A 26,883-nucleotide genomic window follows, 5' to 3' on the forward strand; every position below is an offset into this window, starting at 1 on the left:
GGTCCCAGGAGATGAATCCTTGTGACTTTAGTGTGTTTGAGTTTGTTGATGTGCTCACTTTTCATTTAGCGCCACCATGAGAATGACATTTTTGTTTTTGTTGAAATATCTCAACAGCTATTGGATAGACTGCCGTGAAATTCGCCACGGACATTTATGGTCCCCAGATAATGAACCGTAAAAACTTTCATCTCTGACCTTTCCTCTTAAATATTAGTTTGTTCGATACTTTGATAAAAACTAAACTTAAACTATCTACATTCACACCAGCTTCATTTGTGTTTACCAACTGAACATCAGCATGTTAGCACGCTGACATTAGCATTTAGCTCAGATCACCGCTAGCACGGCTGTGGACTCTTAATTTAAGTAGCATTTCCCAAAATTGTTCATCTTTTTCTGCCGTTTAAGATGTTTCTGTTTGTCCACAGTGTTTCACCTCATGATCATTTATTTAATATTGAGTATAATGTTTGTCTGTTCATGCACAGTCCATATCTCATATTACTTGGTGCAGCAACAAAAGGTTATTTCTGTATTTAATCAGCTGTGTAAGCGCAGTCGAACCATTGGTTTACCACCTCAATAATCTCTTCCTTTTTTGGGGTTTTAATGGGGTCAGAAAAAATAAAACTGTCAACACAACACAAGCATCAACTCAACATATTGAGCCCCACTGAACATCCAGTCCCGAGAACTTCTCTTTTAACAAAGTAAGGTAACATTTAGGAACCATTTTCAGCTAAAAGATTATAACCCAGCCTCTCCATTGGACCCAAAACTTTCAAGGGACATGTCTGTGGATGATTACCCTGGTATTACATGCACGGTATGTACAGTGGGGGAGCGTGATAATGGCGCGTTGGTTACAGCGCAGTGGGGATGAACTTTGTTCAAAACCTTGATCTAGCACGAGCTTATAGGGACCTTACGACAAACGAACACGCTGATTAACTGTTATATTTACAGCCTGAAATTACAGAGTCCGCGTCAAAGATCCTCAAGTCTGACAGGAGGGGCTGTAGCTCAGCTGCACGGGCTCTGGTTAAAAAGCGCGGCGATGACGCAGCGGAGGAGGTTCAACCAGCAGGACTTTCTCTTCTTCCTGTTGGAGAGAGAGAGAGAGGGAGAGAGAGGGAGAGAGAGAGAGAGGACCAGGCAGAAAAACCCTCCTCTTATACCCAGGACACTGCACTTCTGTTCAGACGCATCTTCAGGTCAAAGCTCCGGAGAGGAACCAGCTGTCACTTCTGCTGCGCCCTGCACGATCCTCCGCAAGGATCCGACCCAGCAGCGGTTTGGGACTCCCAAGAAACCGCATTTGAAACCAGTGAACAGGGTGAGGACACTTCTGATTCCACCTCAGTGATAATGGAGGTTTCTTCTTATGTCAGATCTTCTTTTAGTGGACAGATATTTGAAAGAAATGTCCTGTTTTTTTTGTTGTTGTTTTTTTGTTTTTGTTACTTTGGAAGAAGTGGCTGCTCAGCGAACGGATTTATCCATTAGAGGAGATTAAACAATAAGTTTTTAGTCTGAGAGAAAGGTTAATGAGGAAGATCGTTTATAGATGAATAGAATCATTGTTTACATTTTCATTTATTTTAGGAGAAATAACTGAAGTAATTGTGTAAAGAAACGGAGACAGGCCACAGAGAACATGAAAGGGACTCAGCAGGAGATCAAATAGATCTCTACGTTTAATAACGTTACAATAAATATAATGTGTAGCTCACAGAGAAACATTAGAGGGAAATAAAAAAGAATTAATTCCATTTATTTTTGAATCTGTATAAATATATCATAAATCCCTTGATGACTTTCCTGACTGACCATAGCTGGTAGCAGACTTGCCTCTCACTCAGTACACAGGACACAAGACACTGCTTGCCCTCACTGACTGATGAATAATTGTTAATTTGGTTGGATAAAAGCTTGTACAGCCTGAGGCTAAAGGCTTCATGAGCTGCAGCAATAAAAAGTGAGTGATGCAGAAATCTCACTAAACAGATCAGTGGTTAGTTACGTTCAAGGTCAGGAATATCTTTTGATGTGAGGAGACTGGAGAAGCTTTTCTGTCTCAGATTGCTGGAAAGATTTATGAGTTAATGTTTCATTTTGTAACTGAATTTTCATTTAAAGTCATTTATCAAGCAGAAATAAGTTGTTTTATCGTGACATATCATGTGTGTTTATTCATTCTTTTTAGAGCACTTGATTTCAAGAGTTTCATTCAGAAACACTGTGTCTGAACTAAACAATGGTTTAATGTTTATTAGGCAGCTGCAGAAATAATCGGTTGGTTTATGGACATAAAGTGAAAGGAACAATCTTTATATTCGATTGATCATTTAAAGTCGTTTATCAAGCAGGAATGCAGAACATTCATTGGTTTCAGCTTCTCAAAGATGAGGTGTTGCTGCTTTTCTCTGCTTCATAGGATTGTAGATTTAATAACTTTAGGTTTTGGTCTTTAATATTAACATGTCACCTTGTATTGTTTCACTCATTTCTGATATTTTATACACTAAACAATTAATAGATTAATTAAAGAGAAAACAGCCAGCAGTTTATTTGGTAATGAAAATAATCATCGGGGCAGCTCCAGCGATCAGGTGGGGGACTCCTTACTTCACCTGTACATAGTTACTGAGATGTAAATGATTGCTGTTGGCCCAGACATTAGAGAGTAGACCCGGATTACAACCTCCACCCAGGGGCAACGACACGGTGAAGTTGCTCAACATGGGGCTTTTGTAAGTGTTTGAGGGAGACGGATCAGACATGCTGACTGCCTGTTTTCTCTCCTCTCTGACACAACCATACGTCTGTTAGCTGCTTCAGGGTAACTTTCCTCACAGCGGGGGCATTTGGTGGCCGTGGCTAACAGGTCAGAGGTGGGTTGGCAGCTCCGGCCAACCTCCCCCCTTCAGGAAAACCCCCCATTTGCCCTGGAAAAAAAACAAACAAACAGCTTCTCCACATGCAACAAAAGATCCATGTTTAGGTCAGTTAAGCAATGAAGCGATGAGACAGGGGTTTTCAGGTTTAGATTCATTTACTGCTGCAACCAACATTTATTTTCATTGTTGTTTCATCTGTTTATTATTTTCGCTATTAATAAATGTATTGTTTGGTCTAAAAATGACAGAAAATAGTGAAAAAGGTTCATCACTATGTCCCTGAGTCCAAGGTGACATCTTCAAATGTCTTGTTTTGTCACAACAAATATGAAAGATAAATATTTGAGACACTGGAACCAGTAACTTTTTGCCATTTGTGCTCAAAACATGATTGAGAAATAGAAAAAAGATCAATAAAATTATCTAAATTGATGCTGATTATTTTCTGTCCATTAATGAATTGATTAATCGGCTGATTACTTGCTCCTCTGTTGATTGAAAGAAATCTGCAAAACTTATATTTCCTCCTCTGAACCGCTACATTTACTCAGCCCCTGTGTGGGGATCATATTAACCAATGCTGCGGTTGACATCTTCGACACACAAGGTTTTCATCTGACACAGACTTCACTAACTAGACCCACAGAGGCAGATCCAGCTGCTGATCATCTGCTGTGGTTGGTGGCTTTAAACCAAACCACAGAACAAGCTGTTGCACCAGTTATCGTACGTTCAGTTTGCTAATCGGTGCCGAAGATCTACAATAAATCATTATTACACACTGATTTATATGCTTGGAAATGTTTTAGGAAATGCTGCAGGGCAACAACAGCAACAACACACAGATGTTTAAAGTCTCTCAGCCACAACCGAAGCTGATGCTTTTTTGTTGTTCTTTTGTTTTGGTCAGGGACCTCTCGTATTCTCTTTCTAACCCTATAGATCTTTTTTGTATATGTTGGCATGTGTCTCACATCAATTACGGTTTACACTCTTGTTGCCCCGGCTTGTTTCGGGAAAAGTTGCTCAATGTGTAATAGCCTCCATTAGTCACAGTGACTAACTCTAAATGTCTTTTCTTTTTTCTCCAGGAAACAATGAAGATGCTCCTGCCTCTGGTAATCCTTCAGCTGCTCTTGGCTCCAGCGCTCATGGTAAACTCCCAATGGATCCACTGAAAATGAATATACACTAATAAAAAATAATGAAAGTTGCTTGCAAAGTGCCCATCCACTAAAAGCTCACACATCCATCTCTTTTTAGTATTACATTTTCTAAATTGTATCTAAATTTCTTTGCTCTCTTTTAAATGCCTGCAGTTTGTAGAGTATTCAAAATTTCTATAAATTAGATTTTAAACAATAACATAGCAGCAAACAGCTATTTTCTATGTAAAAATATAGTGGTGTAATGGCATCCTGAGCAGAGAACGAAGCCACGCCCCCTCTGTTTGTGCTGTAATCTGAGTTTTTTAGTTCTTTGTTTTGGTATGGTCTGGCAGCCATGCACGTTAAGTGTTATTGCACTTAAAAAAATGTGTTAGTACATGTGAAGCCCTCCTGTTAAACCGTGAGCCCTCCCCACCTTTATAAACACACAAGCTCCGCCCACACGTGTAATATGGCAGGTGAAAGACCCCCCTCTGAAGAAACCATGTTTTCATCTAAAAAAAAAAAAAAAACTTCAACGAATAAGAGATAAGACCTCAAATCCCGGTCAGTGGACCATCAAAAACATCCATATTTCACTTTTAGCAGCTCCTTCTGTGTGTTTACCGGCTCCGTCAGTGTCATTCATGCCTATGACCGTGGAGCTAATGCTAGTTTGGCTTTACCGAGATGGAGAGCTGCTAACCGGCTCCAGCTTGACTCAGAACTGGCTTTTCTTCTCCTCCATGTGTAAGTAACTCGGCGACAACACAACGTTTAAGTGTCTATGTTCATTAGTGACCAGCTACAGGAGGCATAATAACATTAGCTAACTTGCTTTTACCGATATTATGAATGTGTTCGGCAAATGTTGCTATGGCTAGCTAGCTTAGTGCCGGTGTTGTGCTGCTGAGCGTATCACGGCAATGCTAACGTGGGCTAACGGTTTTTTGTTGGTTCAGTTGTGCTTCTTGTTGTGTGTTTAGTGGCCGCTTTCACTGCGCTTTGTAACTGTCTGAGAACGGGGGTGGGGGGGTGGGGTGTGTTGTGGCCAAACGGAGACCGGAAGTGTATGAGATGCTGGTTAAACTATTATCTTTATTGATTAATGTCTGAGTCATTTTTTTAAGCATAAATGCCCCCAAAAAATGATGGTTACAGTTTGTAAAATATGAGGATTTCCAGATGAAACAGTGACGTCATCCTCACTGTCATTGTTTTTCTGGTATTTTATTGACAGTAATGATTAATTGAGAAATTGATAAGCAGAATAACTTAGTCGTAAAAAATAAATAACCATACATATTGTGTAACAACATAATAACAAGTGTTGCTGCAGTAGTTTTATATTTAACAGATTTGGGGTTAAAGAAATGTTTTTAATGATTTTAAAAAGATAAGGAAACAATTAAAAACTCACTAATTTCATAAAAGGGCATTCGCTGAATTTCTCTGTGATGTTTCAGATAAGCAAAGTCGAAGTTTAAAGTTCATTCTTGATCTTGGAAACCGCTGTTTACTTAACGAGTAAACAGTGTTTGATTTGGTCTGAAAGCAAAGAACACAACTCTATAAAACAGATTAATGTTGACTTTTCCATTGTGATGCGGTGTATATAACCTGCTGTTGTGTGTGTGTGTGTGTGTGTGTGTGTGTGTGTGTGTGTGTGTGTGTGTATGTGTGTGTGTGTGTGTGTGCAGGTGCCCAGCGGGGATTACTGGGAATCGTGGGGTCCTTATGGAGAATGCAGTCGCAGCTGTGGCAGCGGTGTGACCATAAGAACCAGACGCTGTATCACTCACAGGTAATTTATCTATTTTTAATCTACACATCTGCGTAGGTGTATAAACACACACACACACACACACTGCACATGAACTCACAGTCTTTCTTTTACAAACCCGGCTCATTGTAAGGATCATGAATACACACACACACTGTTTTTTCCCCCTATGTGAATAAAGCTAATTGTGAGGTTCATGGGTACAGACTGTATCTTGATTGTAAAAGAATGCCTTGAAGTCACAAGGACGTGGGCTTGTCTTACATCCAAAGCAGACTGCAGGGAGGGGCCCTTTGACATTAAAAGGACTTCTCTTTAATGGGTGTTGCCTGTTGGCTGCTGAAGAACTTCAGATAGGGAGTGAACGTTTCTTTCTGCCCTTTTTTTTTTGGCTTTTGAAAAGACTTTAGAAGTGGTTTAAGAAATATCTACATCAGTTCATCTTTTCTCTTTGCTGCAGATGTGGTTTGGTTTTTTCCAAGTATAATTTTGTCAGATATGGTTCGTCTCTTCCCTATCATCTGACTGCTTAGGACAGAGTGAGCAGTCACATAGTCATGCTTACTGTTGCATTGTAAATGTTCATAGCTGTTATTGCTGGAATCCAGCTGACATGTTGCCTCATGTAACACATAAAGAGATCTGTATTAATGAGGTGAGAAGTGGTGCGTCTGAATTTGGTTTCCATGAAGTCTTCAGATCCAGATCCAAAGGTTAAAGTACTAATTTATTGATGTAAAAAAAAATCATTTTTTGGTACTAATCAAATTGTACTTTATGTGTCAAAACTAAAAGTACTAAAAAAAGTTCTAAAATGGCCCCTGTGAATATATATTGTTATAGTTTATATTATTTGATTGTTAATCCTGATGCATTAGTGCATAGGCAACATTTTATTGTTGTAGCTGCTTGAAATGGAGCTGTAGTTTTATGTGCAGTTCAGTAATCTGGTCCAATGGTTCCCAATCTAAGGTTCAAGGCCTCTCCAGTGGGTCACAAGCTCTGCTATACAGATTTTCTATTCATTTTCTGGTCTTTTCTCTGGTCTTTTATTGTGAAATGTTGGATAATTTAACTTCCTTGGGCCTGGAACAGTTTTTGAAATGATACTATCTAAAGTTTCAAGGTCACCAGACTGTGTTTAATAAGCTAATCATATGTTTTTTTTTAGTGTAAAAGCTGATTCTGTAAAGTTACTATAGCTTGCAGATAAATATACTCAAGTGAGTAGCACAATATTTCTCTTAAGCTAGAAAAAGTACCTCAAAAGTGTAGTTAAGGAATGTCATATAAATCTCACAGCTACTGTGATTTCTTCCTAAACTTCTAAACTAATTCATCATTAAGTCATCTGTCATTGATCATCTGCATGTGCTGTGTTTGCAGTCCGTCTTGCCATAAAAGGTTCAGCAGAATGTAGGTGTGCCTCAGTAATTGGGCAATAACTCAGAGGGAGTTTGATTTAAAAAAAGGCACCTTTTTTTTTTTTTTTTTTTGGGAAGGGAGGAAGATGCCCACCAGACAGAACATGTCTTTAATAACATTTCCCTGACATGTCCAAACTGTTGTCTGAGTCACCTTGTTTGATATTTCGATGCATTTATGTGACGGCAAACTGTTGGAAACTGTAGTTTTTCCACATAAAACATTGTCATAAGAGAAACAGTCTGCGCAGAATAAAGAAAGCCCCTACAGATCTATACTTTATAGGACGCTTGATGTTTTCCATGGCTCCCGTTACCAGTGCTGTATTAGATACTGGCTTTCAACATGTCCATGCAGCCAGTCGGTGAGTCAGACAGTCTGTAAGTGAGTCTCTTTCCCCTCTTTTGCTGAACGATGAATAATAGGTGAAAAAGTCCTGCTCACTGCTACCTAATTGGATGAACTCTGTCATATCTTGTCTGCCAGGTTTCCCTGAATTACACCTTTTAACTACTATGATCTAAGAGGCTGAATCACTGTGTGCTTTACAGGAACTCCCATTTCACCATATATTCACTTCAGAATGAAAATGACCTGATCTTCATCCAGAGGACTCGCACTTTAAAACGTTGCAAGTGGTTGTTATTAAATTAATGTTGTCCTTTGGTCTCTTTGTCTGTAAATTTGCAGAAATATCTGTCACTTTTTTCCCTCCTCCTTGTTATGTAATATTCTAAACTTAAAGTACTCGCTCATGCTCCAAATGTTTTATTTTCCATCGCCAGGTGAAAAGTTGAGGGCTGCATGTTGTGAACGACTGTTTCGACACGTTTTCGTTTCAGTTTTGGCGTGCTGACAGGAGCGTGTCTTGTTGTTAGGCTTAAGGGCAGGTACTTTTGGAGGTGACTTAATCATGAGTTATCAGCATGGCTGGAAGGGAGGGTGGCAAAACAATCTGCTGTTTCAAGGTTCACTGCTGTGCAAGTGTGCGGATGTTTGTGCAGAGTTTGGGTTGAACAGTGTTGATGTTGAGGCTTCTGCTGTGCTGAGAAGTCAGTTTTTTTTATAGGCGCAGATTAAAGAGGAATGCCACTTAATGTCAGAGCTGAAACGGGTTATTTCTGCGCTCCCAGACAGGTTGTATTTGCATATGTGAACTGCAGTCTCACCTTGTCATTAACTGCTTCTGTGTCACAGTGATGACACGTAAAGTTTTAATGCAACTGTAGTCAGAAAATATTCAAGCTGTTTATTTTTTACAGCACCCAAGGTGATGAAAATATATATTTGTGGCCTAAAGCGGCTCCGCTGACACATGAAGCTCACAAAGCCACACAGAGTCCTTCCCAAATACGTCATGTACGGCTCATTTTCTTTCTATATTTTCCGCTGGTTGTAAGACGATAAGATCTGAAAAATCTGCATCACGTTTAACCTATGAGAACATCAGCCACTGGTCTCTGATGTTTACGCTCCTTTTTCTACACGCAGGACGGATGGAGGACACAACTGTGTTGGACCAGAGAAGTCGTACCGCTCCTGCAACATCCAGGTGAGAAAACAAAGCTCAACTTCTTCTTCTTTGACATGTTTAAATGTAAAACTCAGCGTCATCTTAGAATCAGTGTACGGCCGAAAAACATCAAAGTAAATTAAAGCATCGTCTGTAAATATTGTACATCCTCAATCTCTTTACATGTTTTAATTTTTATGTCTGTTAATTGACCTTTGACCTCTCTGCTGCCTCTTCCCCTCAGGACTGTCCAGAGGGGTCCAAGGATTTCCGTGAGGAGCAGTGCTCCCAGTTTGACGGGACTGACTTCCAGGGGAAACGCTACAAGTGGCTCCCGTACTATGGAGGTCGGTACTTTATGAGACAGGGCGACACAAACCAGCCGAGAGACGAACACTTCCACACATAAATAGATGTGAAATGGTTTTTATTAATCGAAGGAACTTACCTTCATCCTAAAACGAGTCTCACCCCTCCCTCCGACAGGTGAGAACCCGTGTGAGCTGAACTGCATGCCGAGAGGAGAAAACTTTTTCTATCGTCACCGCAGCTCTGTGGTCGACGGCACACCCTGTCACCCAGGACGGAGGGATGTTTGTGTGGAAGGAGTCTGCAAGGTAAGCCACGCAGAAAACGAAAACACACGTATAATAATAAGAAGAAGAAAAAGAAGAAGAGGAAAAAATCAGGGAAGCAAAGAGGAGGTTTCACCACCGGTAGCTAAGCCTTAATGGGCAAAATGTATTATCTTCAAATGTGGTTATAATAACTTCCTGCAGTCTCCGCTCGTTTCTTGCCAACTTCTTAGAGCCAAGAAATAGTTCTGCAAATAAGCCCCCTCTTGGTTTTTGTAACGGATTAAACAAATGAGACATGACCTTAATTAGTTAGCTTTAGAGAGGCTGTTTGTGGTTTCGATACGGCAAAAATACCCACAAAGCCAGGCTGGACAGAAATGAGAGCGGTATCGACCTTCTCATCTAACTCTGGAAGAAAATGTGAAACGATCCCTCTGAAGGGGGAAGGAGTAAAAAAAAGAAAGAGAATATCACTGTACCTGAGTTTAACCAGAACTTGAACTCGGTCTTCTGGATAGAGTTTCAAACATATACATTATACGTTCAGTTCAGAACCGCCAACTTTACATCGCATTAGTCTCAACATGTCTTTTCCTGACTTCTCTTCAACATCCTCTAATAACTCCACTAACCCACGATCGATGATTTCATAAACTGAATTAACTCATATTTAAGGGTTTCTCACTCACGCTTCTGTGCTCTGTTTATCATTATCAATCTTTAATTATTAAGCGCGTGTCACACAAAACTGTTCCTCCCTCTGCCGCGCAAGTGGCCGCTCGTATGAAACTGTATGTGCTTCTACAGTTAATAAACGCTGAGGAGAGGTGAATCCATGTTGAACCAGCACAGTGTACACGTGCGGAGATTTCCCTCGGCGTTGCGGACTGTATTTATCCGTCTGTTCATATTAATTTAAGTAAATGGAAGTCGCAGGAATGAAATGTCTCGGAGGGTGAGTCCACATCCACACACACACACAAACTCCCGGTCCACAGCGTCGCCGCGTTAATCAGAGTGGACACGGTCAGAGGAGCCGAGCCGCAGGGTAAAAGATTAGTTTCACTCTGTGCTAAAGTCAAACACGTCTCCTGTTCTCATTCTGTTCTTATGTAATTATTTCAGCAACCTATTAACCTCTTCCTCATGAAACACCTCATCTATTTAACCTCTGACCTCCTGTCTTTAACACCTCCGCCGTCTGAAATCCACCCTCCTTTCAAGACTTATTTCTGAATGTTATTGTTCATATATTTTTAAAAATGTACATAAAACCTTCAGCTCCAGATTTTTGTTGCCTGTATTTTGGTTTTCGTACTTTCACTGACACGCTGTGTTCCCAAACACGTTTTATTCTTATCTAGTTTAAATCCGGTCTCACGTTAGTTTTGGCCCTTGACTCTGCAATTCAGTGATTTTACTGTTGCATTTTGCAGGGTTCATTTAGTAAAGTGGACTCGACGCCCGCTGGACCATTTTTTATATGTAACTTTTATTTTGGTGTGGATAATCTTTGCCTTGCCACCTTTTTTTTCTTTCTTCTTACTAAATTAAAAGTTTCTCTCTCACAGGTATAACATGCCATGGTGCTTAAACTTTATTAGACTGAACAGCCAGGATTTGATGGCTGACATCAGTTAATTTATACATCGACAGTAAAAATCTGATTCTGTCGTCTTTGACTCACTTGAAGCCGTGACACAGCTGTGAGACCGAGTCTTGTTTTCCCTCTCCAGCGTCTGGGCTGTGACAACATGCTGGAGTCTCCTCAGCAGGAGGACCCCTGCCTGCAGTGTGGGGGTAACGGACAGTCCTGCCACCGCGTCCACAACAGCTTCTCTGTACGCAGCCTGCCGACCGGTACGACGCACACAACCACATGCTTTCAATCATCAAGTGTGTCACCGCAGTCAAACTCCCCGATCACGGAGGAACCAGAAAGCTCATCTTCTAAAACTTGTTGTCAGTTCCTCTGATTGAGTTTGTATTTTATATGTGTGAGAGTTGAGAGTTATGTCTCACTTTCATCTCAGGCTACAACCAGATGTTCATCATCCCCGTTGGAGCCACGACCATCAGGATCAGGGAAACAGTGGCAACACGCAACTACCTTGGTAAAAGTTTCAGACGTTTTAAGGAAATAAATAAGCAGAAAAAAACAGTACTTCAAAGTATGTACAAGAACTGACAGAAGTTTAACTGTTTAACTATTACCAGCTATTAAGAACCTGCGTGGTGAGTACTACCTCAATGGCCACTGGGTAATTGAGTTTTCCAGGGCGACACCCATCGCCGGCACCATGCTGTACTACCAGCGAGGAGCTGAGGGCGGCAACGTCCCTGAAACCATCATCGGCCGCGGCCCCACCACTGAACCGCTGGTTGTGGAGGTAAGATCGCAGTCAGGAGACGTGAGGTTGTTGTTGTTGTCGATTCGTCCATTTCTTTATATCTCATCAGCCTGTGAAGCTCTGCACTAACCTGTATGAAAAGTGCTATACAAATAAAGTTTGACTGATTGATTGATTGACTTTCAATGACACCAAAACATTAGGATTCAACCTGAAGGGACCATGAAGGAATCAGAACAACAGAATGATCTTGAACCCGTGAACGTGGCTAACTGATCAGCCAATCGATCGTTAATCTTTATCTACAACCGTCTTCCCCTCAGCTGATCAGCCAGGAGCCAAACCAGGGGGTGGAGTATGAGTATTACCTTCCTAACGGACGCTCCAGGGATGGCTACTACTGGAGTTTTGGATCGTGGTCCGCCTGCAGCAGAGAGTGTGGATCAGGTAAGAGTCTCACACAGCGTCGTCACAGAGCCGCCACCTGAAGTCCTGACAGTGAGACGACTCAGTTCTCCACCTTCTCTCTCTCTCTCTTCGTAAGGCTACCAGTCTCGCTTGGTCTTCTGCACCATCGATAACGAGGCCTATCCTGACTACCTCTGTGCATCTCTGCCAAGGCCACAGACCAACCGTACATGCAACCCACACACATGCCCACAGACCCGCAGGTAAATGCTTATTTGTCATAACTCCACTGATAAAAAAATGTGTAATTTTAGAAGATTTCTGCAGCTCCCAGAGTCCATTTTTCTCCCACTGTAAGTAAACAGACAGAAGATGAGCTCTTGTGCCAACAGTCACTTTCCGAGCAGCGTTCTGACTGTTGTTGGTGTGTTGTGACTGTCTGAAAGGATGGCCTACCTGTATCCACCACAGTTGTGGACGTCCTCAGAAAGACCCAGAGCGTATGCGTTCAGGTAACCCAGGGTCTGTAGTCGTAGTGCTAGTTTTAGGTTTTAGGTTAGTTTTCACTGATCACTGCTGATTTCCTGAGCATGCACAAAAGTTTTTCGTAGGTCTTTTCGTAGGATTAGAAGCTCCCTCCAGGATTTCGTTGGCTTTTTAATTTTTTGGGGATTGTTGCAGCTAAAATACCTGATGCAGCGTTTCTTAGAAATTGCAATGAATGTTGCAACGTTTTTAGATGTTTTTATTTTTGCAATGAAACTGCGGGAGAAAATAAAAACTGCAAAAATTTTCACTATCTTTTTTTTTTTTTGTGTAATTCATTAAAAATCAAAGGCAACTTGTACCAGTGAGAATAAATCCAGGTGAGTGCAGGTGATGAACTCCACTAATCTTATAGGGAAAAAGAACAAGCGATTCTGCTCCTCTGTCTTTATAATAACCTCATGAATTTATGAATTTATGAATTAAAAACGTAGAGCTTACGTTATGTGACGTATGTCTGGTTTATGTGAACTGTAGATATTTTATTTCATCTGGAGAATTCATGGGGGTCGGTTGAATTTGCATTAATTATTGCGACGGCGACTTTCTGGAGGGACTGATTAGAATCCATCCTGTCCTTCACACTGCAGCTGGAACACAAAATATCTTTAGATGCCTGCCTCTAAAAAGTGCTTGAATAGATGAAAACAAGTCAGAAGTGTGATAAATGTTGACCCCCCCCCCCCTTCAGATGTGTTTGACTCCAGCGTCTGGGTTTAGCTCAAAGCCCGTTCCTCCATGTGGGTTGAGAACGAAGGCATGGGGCAACTGTCAAGCTCAGTGATCTCCTTTCAACTTTTCAATGATGCTCATTTGTCTTAGACACGCTGAACGTCCCTCCCCAGGGAGAACGAACAGCGATTTAACGCCATATTTCCCCCAAAGACCTGCGGCCGCTGTCCCTCATCGCTGAGCTGGGCCGCTGCCTGACTGCTTCAGCAAACTGTCCGTTCATGTAGCCGATGTGCTGTGAGGTGTTCGTAGGTGAAAGGTCATGGTGCAGGGGGTGCCGGGGGATTGTTGTACATATGAATGGGACACAGCGGCAGTGGTGTGGTGGTAAATAGCCGGGGCTTCACTCAGTGACTCTCTGGTATTTCCTGCTTCTCGTCTTTGATGCTGCTGCTGCTGCTCAGAAACCTGAGATGTTTATGAAGCTCGGGTGACGAGAACTGAAGAGCAGAGACGGTGCACGTTCACTTTTTCTGTGTTGTATGTGTGAGCTTGTTTTTTTTGTCTTAGCAACGCTTCACAGTAATTACTGCTTCTAGTAATTAGTGAAACTAACCAGGAAATGAAAAATACTCTGTGTCTTTCAGCCGGGAGCGACCGGTGGCTGGTGGTTTTCTTAACACTACAGTTTCCAAAAGGATGTGTTGCTTTTAACAGAATCATGAGTTCAGGGTTTTTTTTAGTAGCTGAAGATCAGTTTGGTTAAAACGACGCATCCTTTTAGAAGCTTGTGCATTTGAAGGGTTTCATTCCAAAACACTTGAACTCCGAGGAGTCAGCAAAAAAAAAACATTTGAAGACAAAATTAAATTACTGCTGAAATGATCCCAAAAATAATTCACTGGTTCCAGCTTCTCAAATGTGAAGATTTTCTGCTTTTTCTCTCTTTTATATTATTGTAAATTAAAGATCTTTGAGTTTTTAAAAATATTTTTGGACAAAACAAGCGACTCGGAGACGTCGCCTCTGGCTCTGGGAAATTGTGATAATTGCATTTTTCACTATTACTTGATGCAGTACGGATGAAACGATTGATGCATTGAGCAATGATGAAAATAATCTTCAGTTGCAGCTTTATATTCAACACAAAACTGCATTTTAAAGCTGCGCCAGCCAAGAGTTTTTATGTAAATGACGCTGAGTGAAGTTTCAACAAAGATCTCATTGAGACGCTGCAGATTCTCCTGAATCTTCTGAAGGAAATTATTTTTTATTTTGTGTTGATTGCTCAGAAATATTTACCTGTCAGTCGTCTCTCTCATCAGATGGAAACTGATTTTTCTGATTTTGGAATGAAACTCCTTCCAGCATCTCTTCACCACCTCAGTCCTGACCTCTGTCTCCCGTCTTTTTCCTCCCGTCTCGGTGGTTCTCCCAGCTGGAGAACCGGCGAGTGGAACGCCTGCTCGGTCACCTGTGGTGGAGGCTCCCAGGTTCGCAGCGTGCAGTGCGTCTCCCAGGATGCCTCGGGGCCCCGCGTGGTGGATGATGCCATTTGCGCCACCTACAACGAGGCACCACCTTCAATGCAGACCTGCAACATGCAGAAGTGTGTCGAGTATCAAGTGACCAGATGGAGTGCGGTGAGTGAACCACGGAGAGGTGAAATACACCAGCTGTGTAATAATAACGACTTTATTCGTAAAGAACCTTTTAAAAACAGGTTACAAAGTGCTTTGACAAACAAATGAAAAGAAATGAAAGTCAAAACACAATTAAAGCAGTAAAAGGATATGGAGATGAGAAAAAGATAAAAAGATGACATCACATCAAAAGCAAGTCTATAAAATGAGTTTTAAGAAGTGATTTAAAAGAAGTTACTGACTCTGTCAGCCTTATCTCCTCGGGCAAGTCGAGGGGCCCCGATGGAAATGTGGTCTTCACTGAAAATGTCAAATAATTAAAGATAAGATTAATAGAAAAACATGAGCCAGATAATAAACGAGTCACTCGAGACGATCAGTGAGATGAGAACAGATGGGAGAGATCTTTGGGAACAGATCGAAAAGCTTCTTCACTGAGCAGCAAAGTGAATGAACCTGGAAGTTTGTAGAAGTGAAATGTTAAACTTCCCTTAAAACCGATAATTACATGAGAAGCTGAACTGAGGCTAGAAAAGTCCTGTGAGCATAAAGAACAACGCTAGATACAAAATGGGGACATATTTAAACTGAATTACAGACACTGCACAAACACAAGCTGCAACGTTTACGCACTTTTTTACATAAACTGTGGTTTTAAATTCAGAAAATAACATTTTACTCACTTTACTGAAATTACAGACAAAAGCTTCACACCTGTTATTTTCTCATGCATACCTTCATGCTTTAAGTTTACTGTAGAATAAAAGACGGTGTGAAAGGAGCAGCGATATTTAAAGCAGAATATTAGACTAGACCAAGAAGATTCATCCGAGGAGATGAGGGAGATTGCAGTGATCTGACCTCGACACTCGGAGAGGAAGTGTGATAAAGTCTGTGCTGCTGTGTGCGCAGTGCTCTGTGACCTGTGGTTCAGGCGAACAGACCAGGGACGTGACCTGCGTGGGTTCAGGCGGGATGAGGCTGGAAGAAACATCCTGCAGCGCTTTGCTCCGCCCACTCGCCGTCCGACCCTGTGAGATGGCCGCCTGCCCGAGACAGATCAGCTGGCAGGTTGGGGAGTGGGGACTGGTGAGTTGGACGGAGAACACAAAAAAACAATACAGAGCCGCTACTGTGGCTGGACGGGAAATATTATGTCATCGTTTCTCTTCACTCATTTTCTCACATCGTGTTTTTGAGTTGAACATTTTTCCTCTGGTTATAATTTCGCTCCCTTTCGCTCCAGTGCTCTACGAGCTGTGGCTCCGGCTCCAGAGAGCGCCAGGTGATCTGCTCCGACCCGGAGAGGAACCTGTTCCCTGTGGACCAGTGCGGCGCCCGCCCCAAACCCTCCACTGTGGAGCGCTGCAACACACAGCCCTGCTACAGCCCACAGGGTGAGTATCAGAGAAACTGTCTCTAAATCTGCCGTATGTGCTGTCACGCTCTTTTACTCTTTAAACCTTCTACTTTCACCTGACATTTTCACCACTAAATATTCATTTTAACCGGTATTAACACCCATGCAGCTGCATGTACACAAACGTTTTCTGTTTGTAAATGTTTCTGTATTAAAGATTGCAAATAAAAGAATAAGTGAATGTCGATAAGAGCCAGGTAGTTAAAAGCTACTGAACAGACAAAGAAAAGAGTTTTAACCTTAAAGGATAATTTACACTATAAACTTGAGCTGTCATTGGTTTGTGTTTGTTCTGTGTGTAGTTGTCCCGAGCGTCCAGGACCCTCGAGGACACGACAGCTCTCAGACCGGCTTCCAGCCCCAAGCTCCAGATCACACAGCAGGTCAGTCTCCGTCGCCCTGGAGCCGGTGTCATTTATTTATCTGCGAATCTAAGGATGCGTTCACAGCCGACATGTTTTGAGTGTAAGGTAATGGATGTAAACCAGGTCCATCTGTCCAGGGGGAACCCCACGGTGTCAGAATGATAAGAGCTGCGGCTGATGGAGGTGTGATAGAAAAAAAACAACCTCTGGAAGTCGAGAATAATTCAATTAACTACAGAACAACAACAGTCTGAGTCATGTTGAGGCATCTCTTTTTACTGTGTGTCAACAAAGAGGTTGTGTAATGCTTAAAAATAACAGTAAAAAATAATTATGACATTGAATTGAATGACCCTATATGGTAAATGTCATATATATAAATGTAGAGGAACAACAATCAACCCCACTTTGACCTTATTGATAAAAACTTTATAATGAACTTTAAAGAGGAATAATCTGGTAAATCTTATACCTTGTTATTTTCATTATATTCATTTTTATTTATTGAATGTTTCTAATAAAGAGAAAAAAAGAGCTTAAAATCACATTTCATTAAATACCTGAAACTCTTTGTCTATTTTTTTTTTTTAAATAACTTTTAGTTTTCTCCCCAAGACCCCCCCCGCTAATATAACACCTGTCACTTTGTCCCCATCAGCACCCCGTCCTCCATGCCCCCACCACCGTCCCCGTCCACCCCCTGTCCCAGCACTAATTATCCGGGCCTGATTGACATGTTTTCAGGGGTCCGTGGGCATTTGTCGGCCTGATTAAAATATTTCCGAGGCACTGAAGTGTGTTAGTTCTGGCTGCGGTGTCTCTGGCATGTTCTGGCATTTTTTGGGATCTGTGTGCTGTCCCAGTGATCAGGAATCTCAAGTCTGAGGGTATTGTGTAGTGTTCCCCCTCCTGCGTGATTATTTATTCTTGTTCCTGCTTCATCTTTCCATAAACAAATAGGTTGAAGTTTGGGCTTTTCAGTGTTCGTTCCTATTCGGTTTCTTTTGTGTTTGTGAAACCTCCCTGTGTGGCCTCAAGCACAATAGCTCAGACTCTATTGTAAATGTGTAAAGCCCATGTGTGAACTCTTTTGCTTTGTGTCGTCTCGTCTGTCGGGGGCTCGTCTGCATGTGCAACGTGTGAATTCTCCTCCCTTGCTTGGTTTCATCTCAGTCCACAGGCCCGAGACGGATCCGACCCAGACCAACACAGTCCATGACCCTCACGGCTCCGCCCCGGCCCTCCACTGTAGCCAGTCCTATTACGGCTGCTGCCCAGACGGACGCACTTCAGCTGCGGGCCCCCGGGGCCTGGGATGCCCACAGGGCCCGGCTGCCGCTCCTGCCCAGCCGTCCTGCATTCAGACCAGGTACCCGGCTCCAAGCTGTCATTACACTGCGGTTACTGAGGTCACACATGGAGTCTGTCTGTCACTTTTATGGCGTGACGGCTCTAACCAGGGACTTTTCTGCATCACGTACGACCGCAGTAACGACCAGGCTGACGCTGAGGTTTTCTTGGAAATGTCAAAGTTGCACATTTTCTGTTATTTTAGGCACAAACGTTCAGAACAGAATGTTTTACTGTTTGTACCTGCTCTCTTCTTCTCTTCTTCTCTGTGTGTCAGTTACGGCTGCTGCCAAGACGCCGTGACGGCTGCTCAGGGCCCCAACAAGGAGGGCTGTGTGGAGTTCGTGGCCCCTACACCCACTGTAAGCAAACATGCATGACTTTCATGTACCTTTGACCATAATACACCATGATAATAATAATAAAAGATGCCTGTTTATCATCTAGCCAGAGTAAAAATTAGTTTTAAAAAGTTAGAATTTGTATATGGACAATTCTTTCGTGGACTTTGTGTTTTTTCTGCATTATTATACTTATACAAATCATTAGATAGTGACAGTGGAGAGACAGAACATGCAACATTAACCATGAACCAGGGATGTTACAGTTCAGTATCTGTTCCCAGGGGTTTTAGCACCTTAGACAAGATAACAGGAAGTGTCAGCTCCTAAACACCAGTGACTAAAATTGAAGTGAAAAAACAGAGTAAATCAGATCGAACTGATTTTCATCAATTTTCTTGCCCTTTCATCTAATCTGCCCTGACGTGTCCTCAGGTCACTCCCTCTCTCCCTACTGAGAATGCAGTTCAGTGCCGAACCACCACCTACGGCTGCTGCTACGACCGCACCACACCTGCAGGAGGACCCAACGGGGAGAGCTGCCCCAACCCCCCGAACCACAGTAAGAGACTGAAGGACCAAACAACATCCACTCATGACTCCTGTTTGTGCACAGACACAATGTCACATGACATTAATAACCTCTGATCACACGCATGTGATTAATATCGATCTAATTTTCTTTTCTAATTATTTTACGGCGTTTTATAAAGTAACCGTATAAAGATGAGATGAAATAAAGGAAGAGACAGATGGAGAATGATGGGCAGTAAGTGGTTAACCTCCAGGCTACCAGGGCGCCCCAGTTAACGTGTTGGCGTTGACAAGAATTCTCATAATAAACAAACAAAAGTTACGAACATTCAGATCTGACAGAAGAAGAAATAGGCTTTTTACTCAGATCCTTCTTCCACCAGATAAAAACCTTGTTAAGAGAATAAATGTATGAAGTGATCTTTCCTCATAGACTGCACAGTGTCATTAAACAAACAGGTGAGACTTTGATCTGGACTTTACCTGCTCTGTTTCTTCGCTGCAGTCGAGCGCTCCATCTGCTCCCTCCCTCGTGCCGCCGGCTCCTGCAGCACCTGGGTGTCACGCTACCACTACGATGTCATCACCTCCAGGTGCGTGCACTTCTGGTATGGGGGTTGCCACGGCAACACCAACAACTTCTTGACCCGGGCGGAGTGCCAGAGGGTGTGTCGGGTGCCTGCGCCCGGGCCGGTCGCTCCCGCTGGAGAGCCGACCTCCAGGAGAGAGTCCACCCCTGCGAGGACCCCGGCTGGAGCAGGCACCTCGTCTGGAGGAGGGTCCAGAGCAGGAGGGTCCGCCTCTGGAGGGTCGACAGGTGGGCAGTCGCGCAACATGGGGAGGATTTTCACGGTCCAGGGAGGTTCGACCGGCAGCACCGGCAGACAGGCCACGAGCGCTGCCACACACGCCCACAGAGCCAGAGTCTACCTGCGGGGACGCCGGCCTTCACCTGTCACTGCTGCACAGCACAGCGGCCCAGCTGCGAGGTAAGACCCCGAAGACCCAGGGAGCGCGGCGAAAAAGCTCACTCCCTGCCCCGGCCCCTGCCACACCACCTCAGGCCCCATGATGCTGTTCACAGCCCCCCCCACCCCCCCGATGAAGGAACCCCAGTCCTCGCTGCCTCACTCTGGTTCTGACCACAGAGTGAGCTGCAGGAGATCGAACCACCGTCCAAAGACAAACTACGTGCATCATTCATCCACCACATGAAAAACTATATCTAGAATGCACCAGAAATATTTTCAAATAATAATAGTAAAGGTTCAAAATGAAAGAGACCAGTTCTCAAAAATCTGATTTTTAAAACTTACGTCTGAAATTTTAAATCTCTTTTCCAAACTCTTGAGACCGACTTAAAGAGGAACTCGACACCTCCTGAAGAGCTTGTTTTTACTGACCCCTGGTGGTTTAACGTCTCACCTCGCTGCAGTGATGTAGACGTGTACTCCAGGGTGTGTCGGTACGCTGTGACATCACCGTTGGTTGTATAAGTACGACAAAGCACACCCGACCTCACCTTCCAGCCTGGTGTTGAGTGACTCTTTATATTTAAACGGCCACTCTCGTTCTCTGTCATCCGTACAACAGAATATTTCATGTGCTTTATTCTATGCAACAGGCTGTTTATGTTCACTCTTGTTGATGCTAATAATAATCCGAACCCTTGCTTAGTAAACACACTGCAGCTCCACTGACTCACTTTCACGCCGGCTTCAGCAGCATCACCTTGTTTCTTCCTTTAACGAAACATCAGGAGAAGTTGACGACCTCACAGCGACCCCCCCACACCCCCCCCACACACACACACCCACATGGACTGCTCTTGTCTTTAAGGCTCCTGGGACTTTTCACTGTCTGTCTACGATTCATGTCGGTCACCTCGTGCTTCTCGCTGCCCGCTGTCCTCCTCACTGTGTCAGTCGGCGCCACCTTTTGTGCTCTGTGTCTTAACCTTGGTGTCGTCAGATCAAACTAATAAAGGTTCTGCTGTGATGCTTCATGTCACTGTTTGTGTGTCGTCACTAAATCCTGTCCACGTTTCCACCTGACATTTGTGTAGTTGTGTGTGTGAAGTAGCAGCCACGCTGGGAACTTCCTGCGGGTTTCATCTGGTGAAGAGAAGTCTGTCCTTCTGTCTCCTGGTGTGTCAACGTCACCTCTGTTTGTTGTTTTTGAGGTGGAGGTTGAACTGTTTGTCTCGTCACTTTTCTTGTTGCATGAGCCACAGCTGGGTTTCTCCTCTGTCTTTTCTCTCCCAGCTTTCCTCTGAAGCCAGGTTGTGGGCGCTCTTTATGCCTGCTTTGGTGACTGCTAATAAAAAGTACCAACAGTAGAGCATAAAGTGACTCTTCTTCCTCCTTTTCCTCCCTTCATTCTTCACTTCCTTTGTTTTCCAACTTTCCTCCTGTTTCTCCTTCCTTCCTTCTTTCCTTCCTTCCTTCCTTCCTTCCCTCTGTCCTTGTATCCCTTCATGTCTCCTCAGTTTGACCCTGGGAGGAGTGACCATCGATAAGACTGACCCGTCCACAGTGGAAGCGTTAGTTGGCCAGACGGTCGTGCTGCCCTGCAGAGTCAGCCCGCCGCCGTCCTCCACCGTCACCGTGGAGTGGAGGAGAGACGGCATCCCCCTGTCGACTCACCGGTCGGTAACGCACACACACACACACACACACACACACACACACACACACACACACATTTAATTTAGCTTTCTGTCAAGGTTTGTGATTATTCTTTTATTTATATTGTCTTCAGGCATCACCAGCAGCCCAACGGCTCCCTGTTAGCCGGTCCTCTCACTAAGGGCGACTCCGGCTGGTTTTTGTGCGTGGCCACTCGGGAACGTGAGAGAGACCACCGCTACATTTACCTCTCTGTCTCAGGTAATGTGCATTCACATAATCAGTATATTTATATGTTTGATAAATATATAAACAGGTCAACAGTGCAGATAAAACAGTAAAGTCCAGATTGTCTCTATAAGGATTAAAGCTCTTTAAGAAAGCAACAGTTACTCGTTAACAATCGGCTAATTGGGGCCAGATTCGGTCAAAACCCTAATTTGACCGACTTCAACCCCAATTAGTTCGTCACACGACGAATCCTGAAGACGCACGCGGGTGATGTCACAGATGATGTCAGAACATGATGTGTTAATGTGACATTATGTAAGTGGATCGGAAGGAGGAACTCTAACTTTGTGTCTCACAGAGGGAACGTCTCCGGTGGTTCCTACCTCACTCCCCAGAGACAGTCCACTCCCCCGGTAAGAAACGTCTCTGTCCCTCCTTAAATTAAAGCTTCACTAAATCTTCTTTCTGTGGAACAGAAAGTGGAGAAATTATAAATTTTTACACGCACAGAATTTAAGATGTTGGGACAATATCAGTGAGCTGTAAATGACCATTTCACTCAGGTTCAGTATCGACCGCTCAAGCTCGTCTCAGCTGGAAATGCGAGCGGGACAAACCGCCAGGCTGCCCTGCACCATCGTCCCTCCCTCAGCTCTGCAGTCCGTCAGCATTCAGTGGACAAAGGATGGACAGACCCTCAGTGACTCCAGGTAATTCTCACTCTGCTCTACTGATTTATCTTCTGTCTAATTCTGGTTCAAACACGAGAGAAAAGTAAAAGTAGGTGTTTATGATGTGAGGTGGTGGACGGTGCTTTGCACTAATGAAGGATCAGGATTATTACACATACATTTCAACAACTCTCACTCTAGTTGTGATTGTGATGCTTAAAGATTTTAACTGTGATCCAGAAAATTATTGTTTCCATCATGTTTTTGTTCCTCCACGCCGGCGACAGTGAGAGCAGCAGCCATATTGTCTTCAGGTTGTCCGTCTCATTCTCGTGGACACGATATCTCAGTGACGCCTTGATGGAACTTCTTCACATTTGGCACAAACATTCACTAGGACTCAAGGATAAACTGATTAGATTTTGGTGATCAAAGGTCAAAGGTTGAGGTCCCGGAGTGAAGTGTTCATGGTCCTCAGGGGATGAAGCTTAATGAGCTTGATTTTCCATCTAGACGCAGCATGAAATTGATATTTGTGGTTTAAGTGAAATCATCATCATCGACTATTTATTTTCTCAGAGATACACAAAAATAAAAAAATCACATGCATTCAGGAACATTATGATTTAAAAGATATGAAAGTTTATTTCTAAACTGTCCCAACGTTTTAAGGGAATCAATATTTAAAGTTATTCCACGAGTCCGGAGCACAACATCTAAAGGTACAACATCTACATTGAGGTCTGGTAGTGATGTGAGGTAACTTATTTCTGAGCATTTTATAGATGAATATAAGTGTTGATGTTGTATTTAGAAGAAGTGAGAAATGTCTCAACAACTATTGAATAAATGGGCGTGAAATTAGTTCCCATCAGGATGAATTGTTCTAACTTTGGTAACTGTTCATCCAGAGACATCATCAGGCGACTGACTGCTGTGTTGCAGGTTCACCCAGCATTCAGACGGCACCCTGACCGTCGGCGCTCTGGCGTCCGATGACTCCGGTGTCTACACGTGTACGGCCTCCAGTCATCAGCAGCTGGAGCAGAGACAGCTGCAACTCCGAGTCCAAGGTGTGTTTGAGTAAAACATCCAAACAGAACATGATGTCTGTTCTAACTGCCAGAGACCACAGACTGAACTATTCACCCTCTGTTCTACCAGCTGTTACCAGCAGGCGGCAGTAACAGTCGGTGTTAGAGGGCCACTCCCCCAGGAAACAGCCAGAATAATAACTTTATAATGGTGTAACTGTTTTTAAAAGGAGAAAAAACATGAGTAATAAGTACATTTTTATTTTATGTGTTTGATTTTTTTTCTGTTGTAATTTTCCAGCGGACCTGAAGATCACGACAGCTCCGAACAACATCCAGGTGTCTGAAGGCAGCACAGCTCTGCTCCCCTGCGTGGTGTCAGGAGAAAACATTAATATCGGCTGGTCCAGGTAGAAATGAACGTGATCTGACTCGACCTCATCGCACATCATGAATATCAGCACGGCATGAAACAACACTGAGGGAGAGCTTAGTTTCAAAATAAGATTTCAAACTAATAAAATAATGATACTAACAAGGGTTGAATTTGAAAGATATTCACTTGATATTCGCCTCCAAAATACAAAATACATTTCTTCTTTTTAACTTTTTATGTGTTTCATATGTTCTCATAAACATTTACATCACAAAGTTCATAACTCCTGAAGTCTAGTGATGGAAATAAGACAGGAGAAGCTCCTTAAAAAAATATTTTAATCTTCAGTTCATCAGTTCAGAATCAGATGGAGATCAGCAAGAGAAACTCATTTTTTATTCTCCAGAACAATAAATGAAACACCAGCAGTTAAAGAATGAATTTCCTTTCCCATTCTCTCTTGCTACAGAAACGGCGTACCGGTGCGTCCAGATGGTCGTAACATCCAGATGTCATCTGACGGCAGCCTGATCCTAAACAACGTGAAGCCGTCAGATGAGGGAACCTACACCTGTAACGCTTACACTGGCATCTACTCTGTGAGCGCCACGGCTGAAGTGAGGATCATTAAAGACACACAACAAGGTGAGAATGAATCTAACTGTGAGAAACAGTGAGAAACCTGTGTCTGTTTATTTCATGTGTGGATAAATTTAGTTTTAGTTTCTGGTTTGTCAGAAAATAATCAGACTGAGCTGCCATTTTATTTATATACTCCTATTTGTGTGCAGTGGTTCAAACATCTGCAGCCAGGCTCCTGATGTTTAGCTGATGGAATAATAAACAAACCTTTCTCAGACGACTCGACGTATATAAACTCACATCTGTCATTTCAACATTAATTAACTCCCCATATAGAAATGTGATGTATGTCATATATGCTCCTGTATCAGGAGTGATGTTGCCATATGTGTCACCTCTATTATTATCACATATATAAATCCTCTGGACATACGAGGATATAATTTTATAACATACATGAAACACTTACAGTAATATAAATATCTACATTATTAAATTTTTTATGGTGTAACATATTGTGATCATATATGTTAAAGATATATATTTAATTTATATAAAACAACACGTATAAAAATATTAAACTTCTTTTTTCTATATGTTTCTTATTAATTTGAAACAAGTCTTTCTCAGACTTTGGGAGACACATACTGACGGGATATTTATTTATATAACATTTTTCTAAAATATAAGTTTACATACATGAACATACATATTGTATGGGCGAGACATATATGTCAGTATATTAAATTATTCCAATTTCTAAAAGGTTTCATATGATTTTTCCGTGTGTTTTTATTTTATATGTGCATATATAAAACACATGGACAGTCAGTGTTACAGTATGTACAGACGTGATATCTGTGTTTGGGTTTACAGAAGCAGGAGTGTTGATCTGACCCCGTGGACTGTGTTTGATTCCTCTGCTGTTGCAGGTGTCGATGTTCCTCCGGAGTGCGTGGACCAGCCGGAGCTCGCCAACTGCGAGCTCATCGTTTACGCCCGACTTTGCTCCAACTCGTACTACTCCAGCTTCTGCTGTGCCAGCTGCACCAGGCATTCACAGAAGAACGAGAGGTTTGGTCGGCTAGGCTAAAGACACGGGGGTGGGGGGGGTCAAAACTATGGTGGGAGGCGGTTTGTGTTTTGGAGGACTGCATCTTTAAAAACTCGAACTTTCAACTCTGAACTGCTGCTTTTGCCAAAAGGACTTAAAACACTCACATCTGAGCAGGTGGAGCAGAGGGCGATTTAAAAGGGACTGTTTCCTGTCGGCGTGGTCGAGTCTGTGAAGCAGGAGTCGCTCCACAGCGAGCGCTTCGTTCAGGGAGTCTGTGCCTTCAAATGTAGGGAGCATACAACCTTGTAACTGTCTGCTGAATGTGATGAGGCAAAGCTCAGACTTTCTCCGTCGTTCTTCCGTCACATTTTTTTAAATTAAGTTATTACTCACTGGACCTACTGTACAAGTTCTCTGTTTTTAAGAGGATCATAGCTTTTCCTTTGAGCTCGTGAAAAAGATTTAACATGTTGTGAAACTACTTTATATCTGCTGTAGTTTTGGCTACTACTCTTCTTTTTTAAAGCCTTTCATTGAGACAGGATTCTACTTGTTCTGTGACACACAAGGAGCTCCTACCACACTGTTTATTTTTATGTAATTATTTGATAATAAAAATAATATTTTGATAAAACCCCCATGTGGTGTGAATGACTGAAAACTAAAACATGACGCGTCTTTCCAGTTGGCGCCACAAGAGGTCGTTCCTCATGACGAACGAGATGTATCTACATGTAGGTGGAATATATCTCTGTGTATCTGGTTGCTGAAGTGTGTTGATTTGAATTAATCAATAATATTTATTACATCACGTGACATTCTTAAATGTAGTGAAGCTGCTGTTTTCAATTATGATTCATCAATCAATTACACATTCAGTATTTTATCAACAACTTCATTTCTTTCAGAGGTTTCAGGCCGTCACCTCAGACGGGTTTGTTCAGTATCTCGTTAGGCTCGTTAAGAAGACTCGTGTCCAGTATTGATGACTGATTTTTACAGTATAGACAGGGGCAGGATATATATTACCTATCAAGTTGATTAAAAGTTGACACAGCGTCAGACGAACATGAATCCATAACAGACAAATGCATTTACACTTACTTTTTCTTAATTCCACATGCCTGTAAGAGAGACCGAGACAGAGTGAAGAATTCAGGAGAGAAATGGACCCCAGACAAATCCGTAATCAATACAGCAATAAATTTCATTCACACACTTTACACCTCAGATACACTACAATGCTTACACATGGTTTTAAGGTGAAGCCGGACCCTCTGTCTTTGTTTCCCATCGAGGTCAGGGGGAAGCAGTTGGGAAAAAGG

The 26,883-nt window shown here is 42.7% G+C and overlaps 1 protein-coding gene across 2 annotated transcripts; it reads left to right on the forward strand.

The window, feature by feature from the left end:
- The first annotated feature begins 819 nt into the window (after positions 1 to 819).
- paplna (papilin a, proteoglycan-like sulfated glycoprotein) lies at positions 820 to 26,192 on the forward strand. Of its 2 annotated transcripts, XM_056394237.1 has the most exons (28): positions 820 to 1,339; positions 3,995 to 4,057; positions 5,752 to 5,855; positions 8,751 to 8,811; positions 9,017 to 9,119; positions 9,259 to 9,389; positions 11,087 to 11,210; positions 11,384 to 11,464; positions 11,568 to 11,740; positions 12,025 to 12,148; positions 12,246 to 12,372; positions 12,556 to 12,621; positions 14,766 to 14,970; positions 15,883 to 16,059; positions 16,217 to 16,367; positions 16,693 to 16,773; positions 17,929 to 18,124; positions 18,383 to 18,467; positions 18,882 to 19,008; positions 19,486 to 19,969; positions 21,469 to 21,627; positions 21,741 to 21,868; positions 22,197 to 22,251; positions 22,402 to 22,548; positions 23,455 to 23,582; positions 23,845 to 23,953; positions 24,389 to 24,564; positions 25,434 to 26,192. In XM_056394237.1, the coding sequence occupies exons 1-28, from the start codon at positions 1,061 to 1,063 to the stop codon at positions 25,592 to 25,594; spliced, it is 4,005 nt and encodes a 1,334-aa protein (XP_056250212.1). In that variant the 5' UTR covers positions 820 to 1,060; the 3' UTR covers positions 25,595 to 26,192. The 2 variants fall into 2 exon arrangements, with proteins under 2 accessions (XP_056250212.1, XP_056250213.1); XM_056394238.1 differs by lacking the exon at positions 12,556 to 12,621 and having other exon boundaries at positions 821 to 1,339.
- Positions 26,193 to 26,883: the final 691 nt, after the last annotated feature.

The sequence above is a fragment of the Seriola aureovittata genome, chromosome 13 (genome assembly GCF_021018895.1).
Source record: "Seriola aureovittata isolate HTS-2021-v1 ecotype China chromosome 13, ASM2101889v1, whole genome shotgun sequence".
In the NCBI taxonomy this organism is placed as follows: Eukaryota; Metazoa; Chordata; class Actinopteri; order Carangiformes; family Carangidae; genus Seriola; species Seriola aureovittata.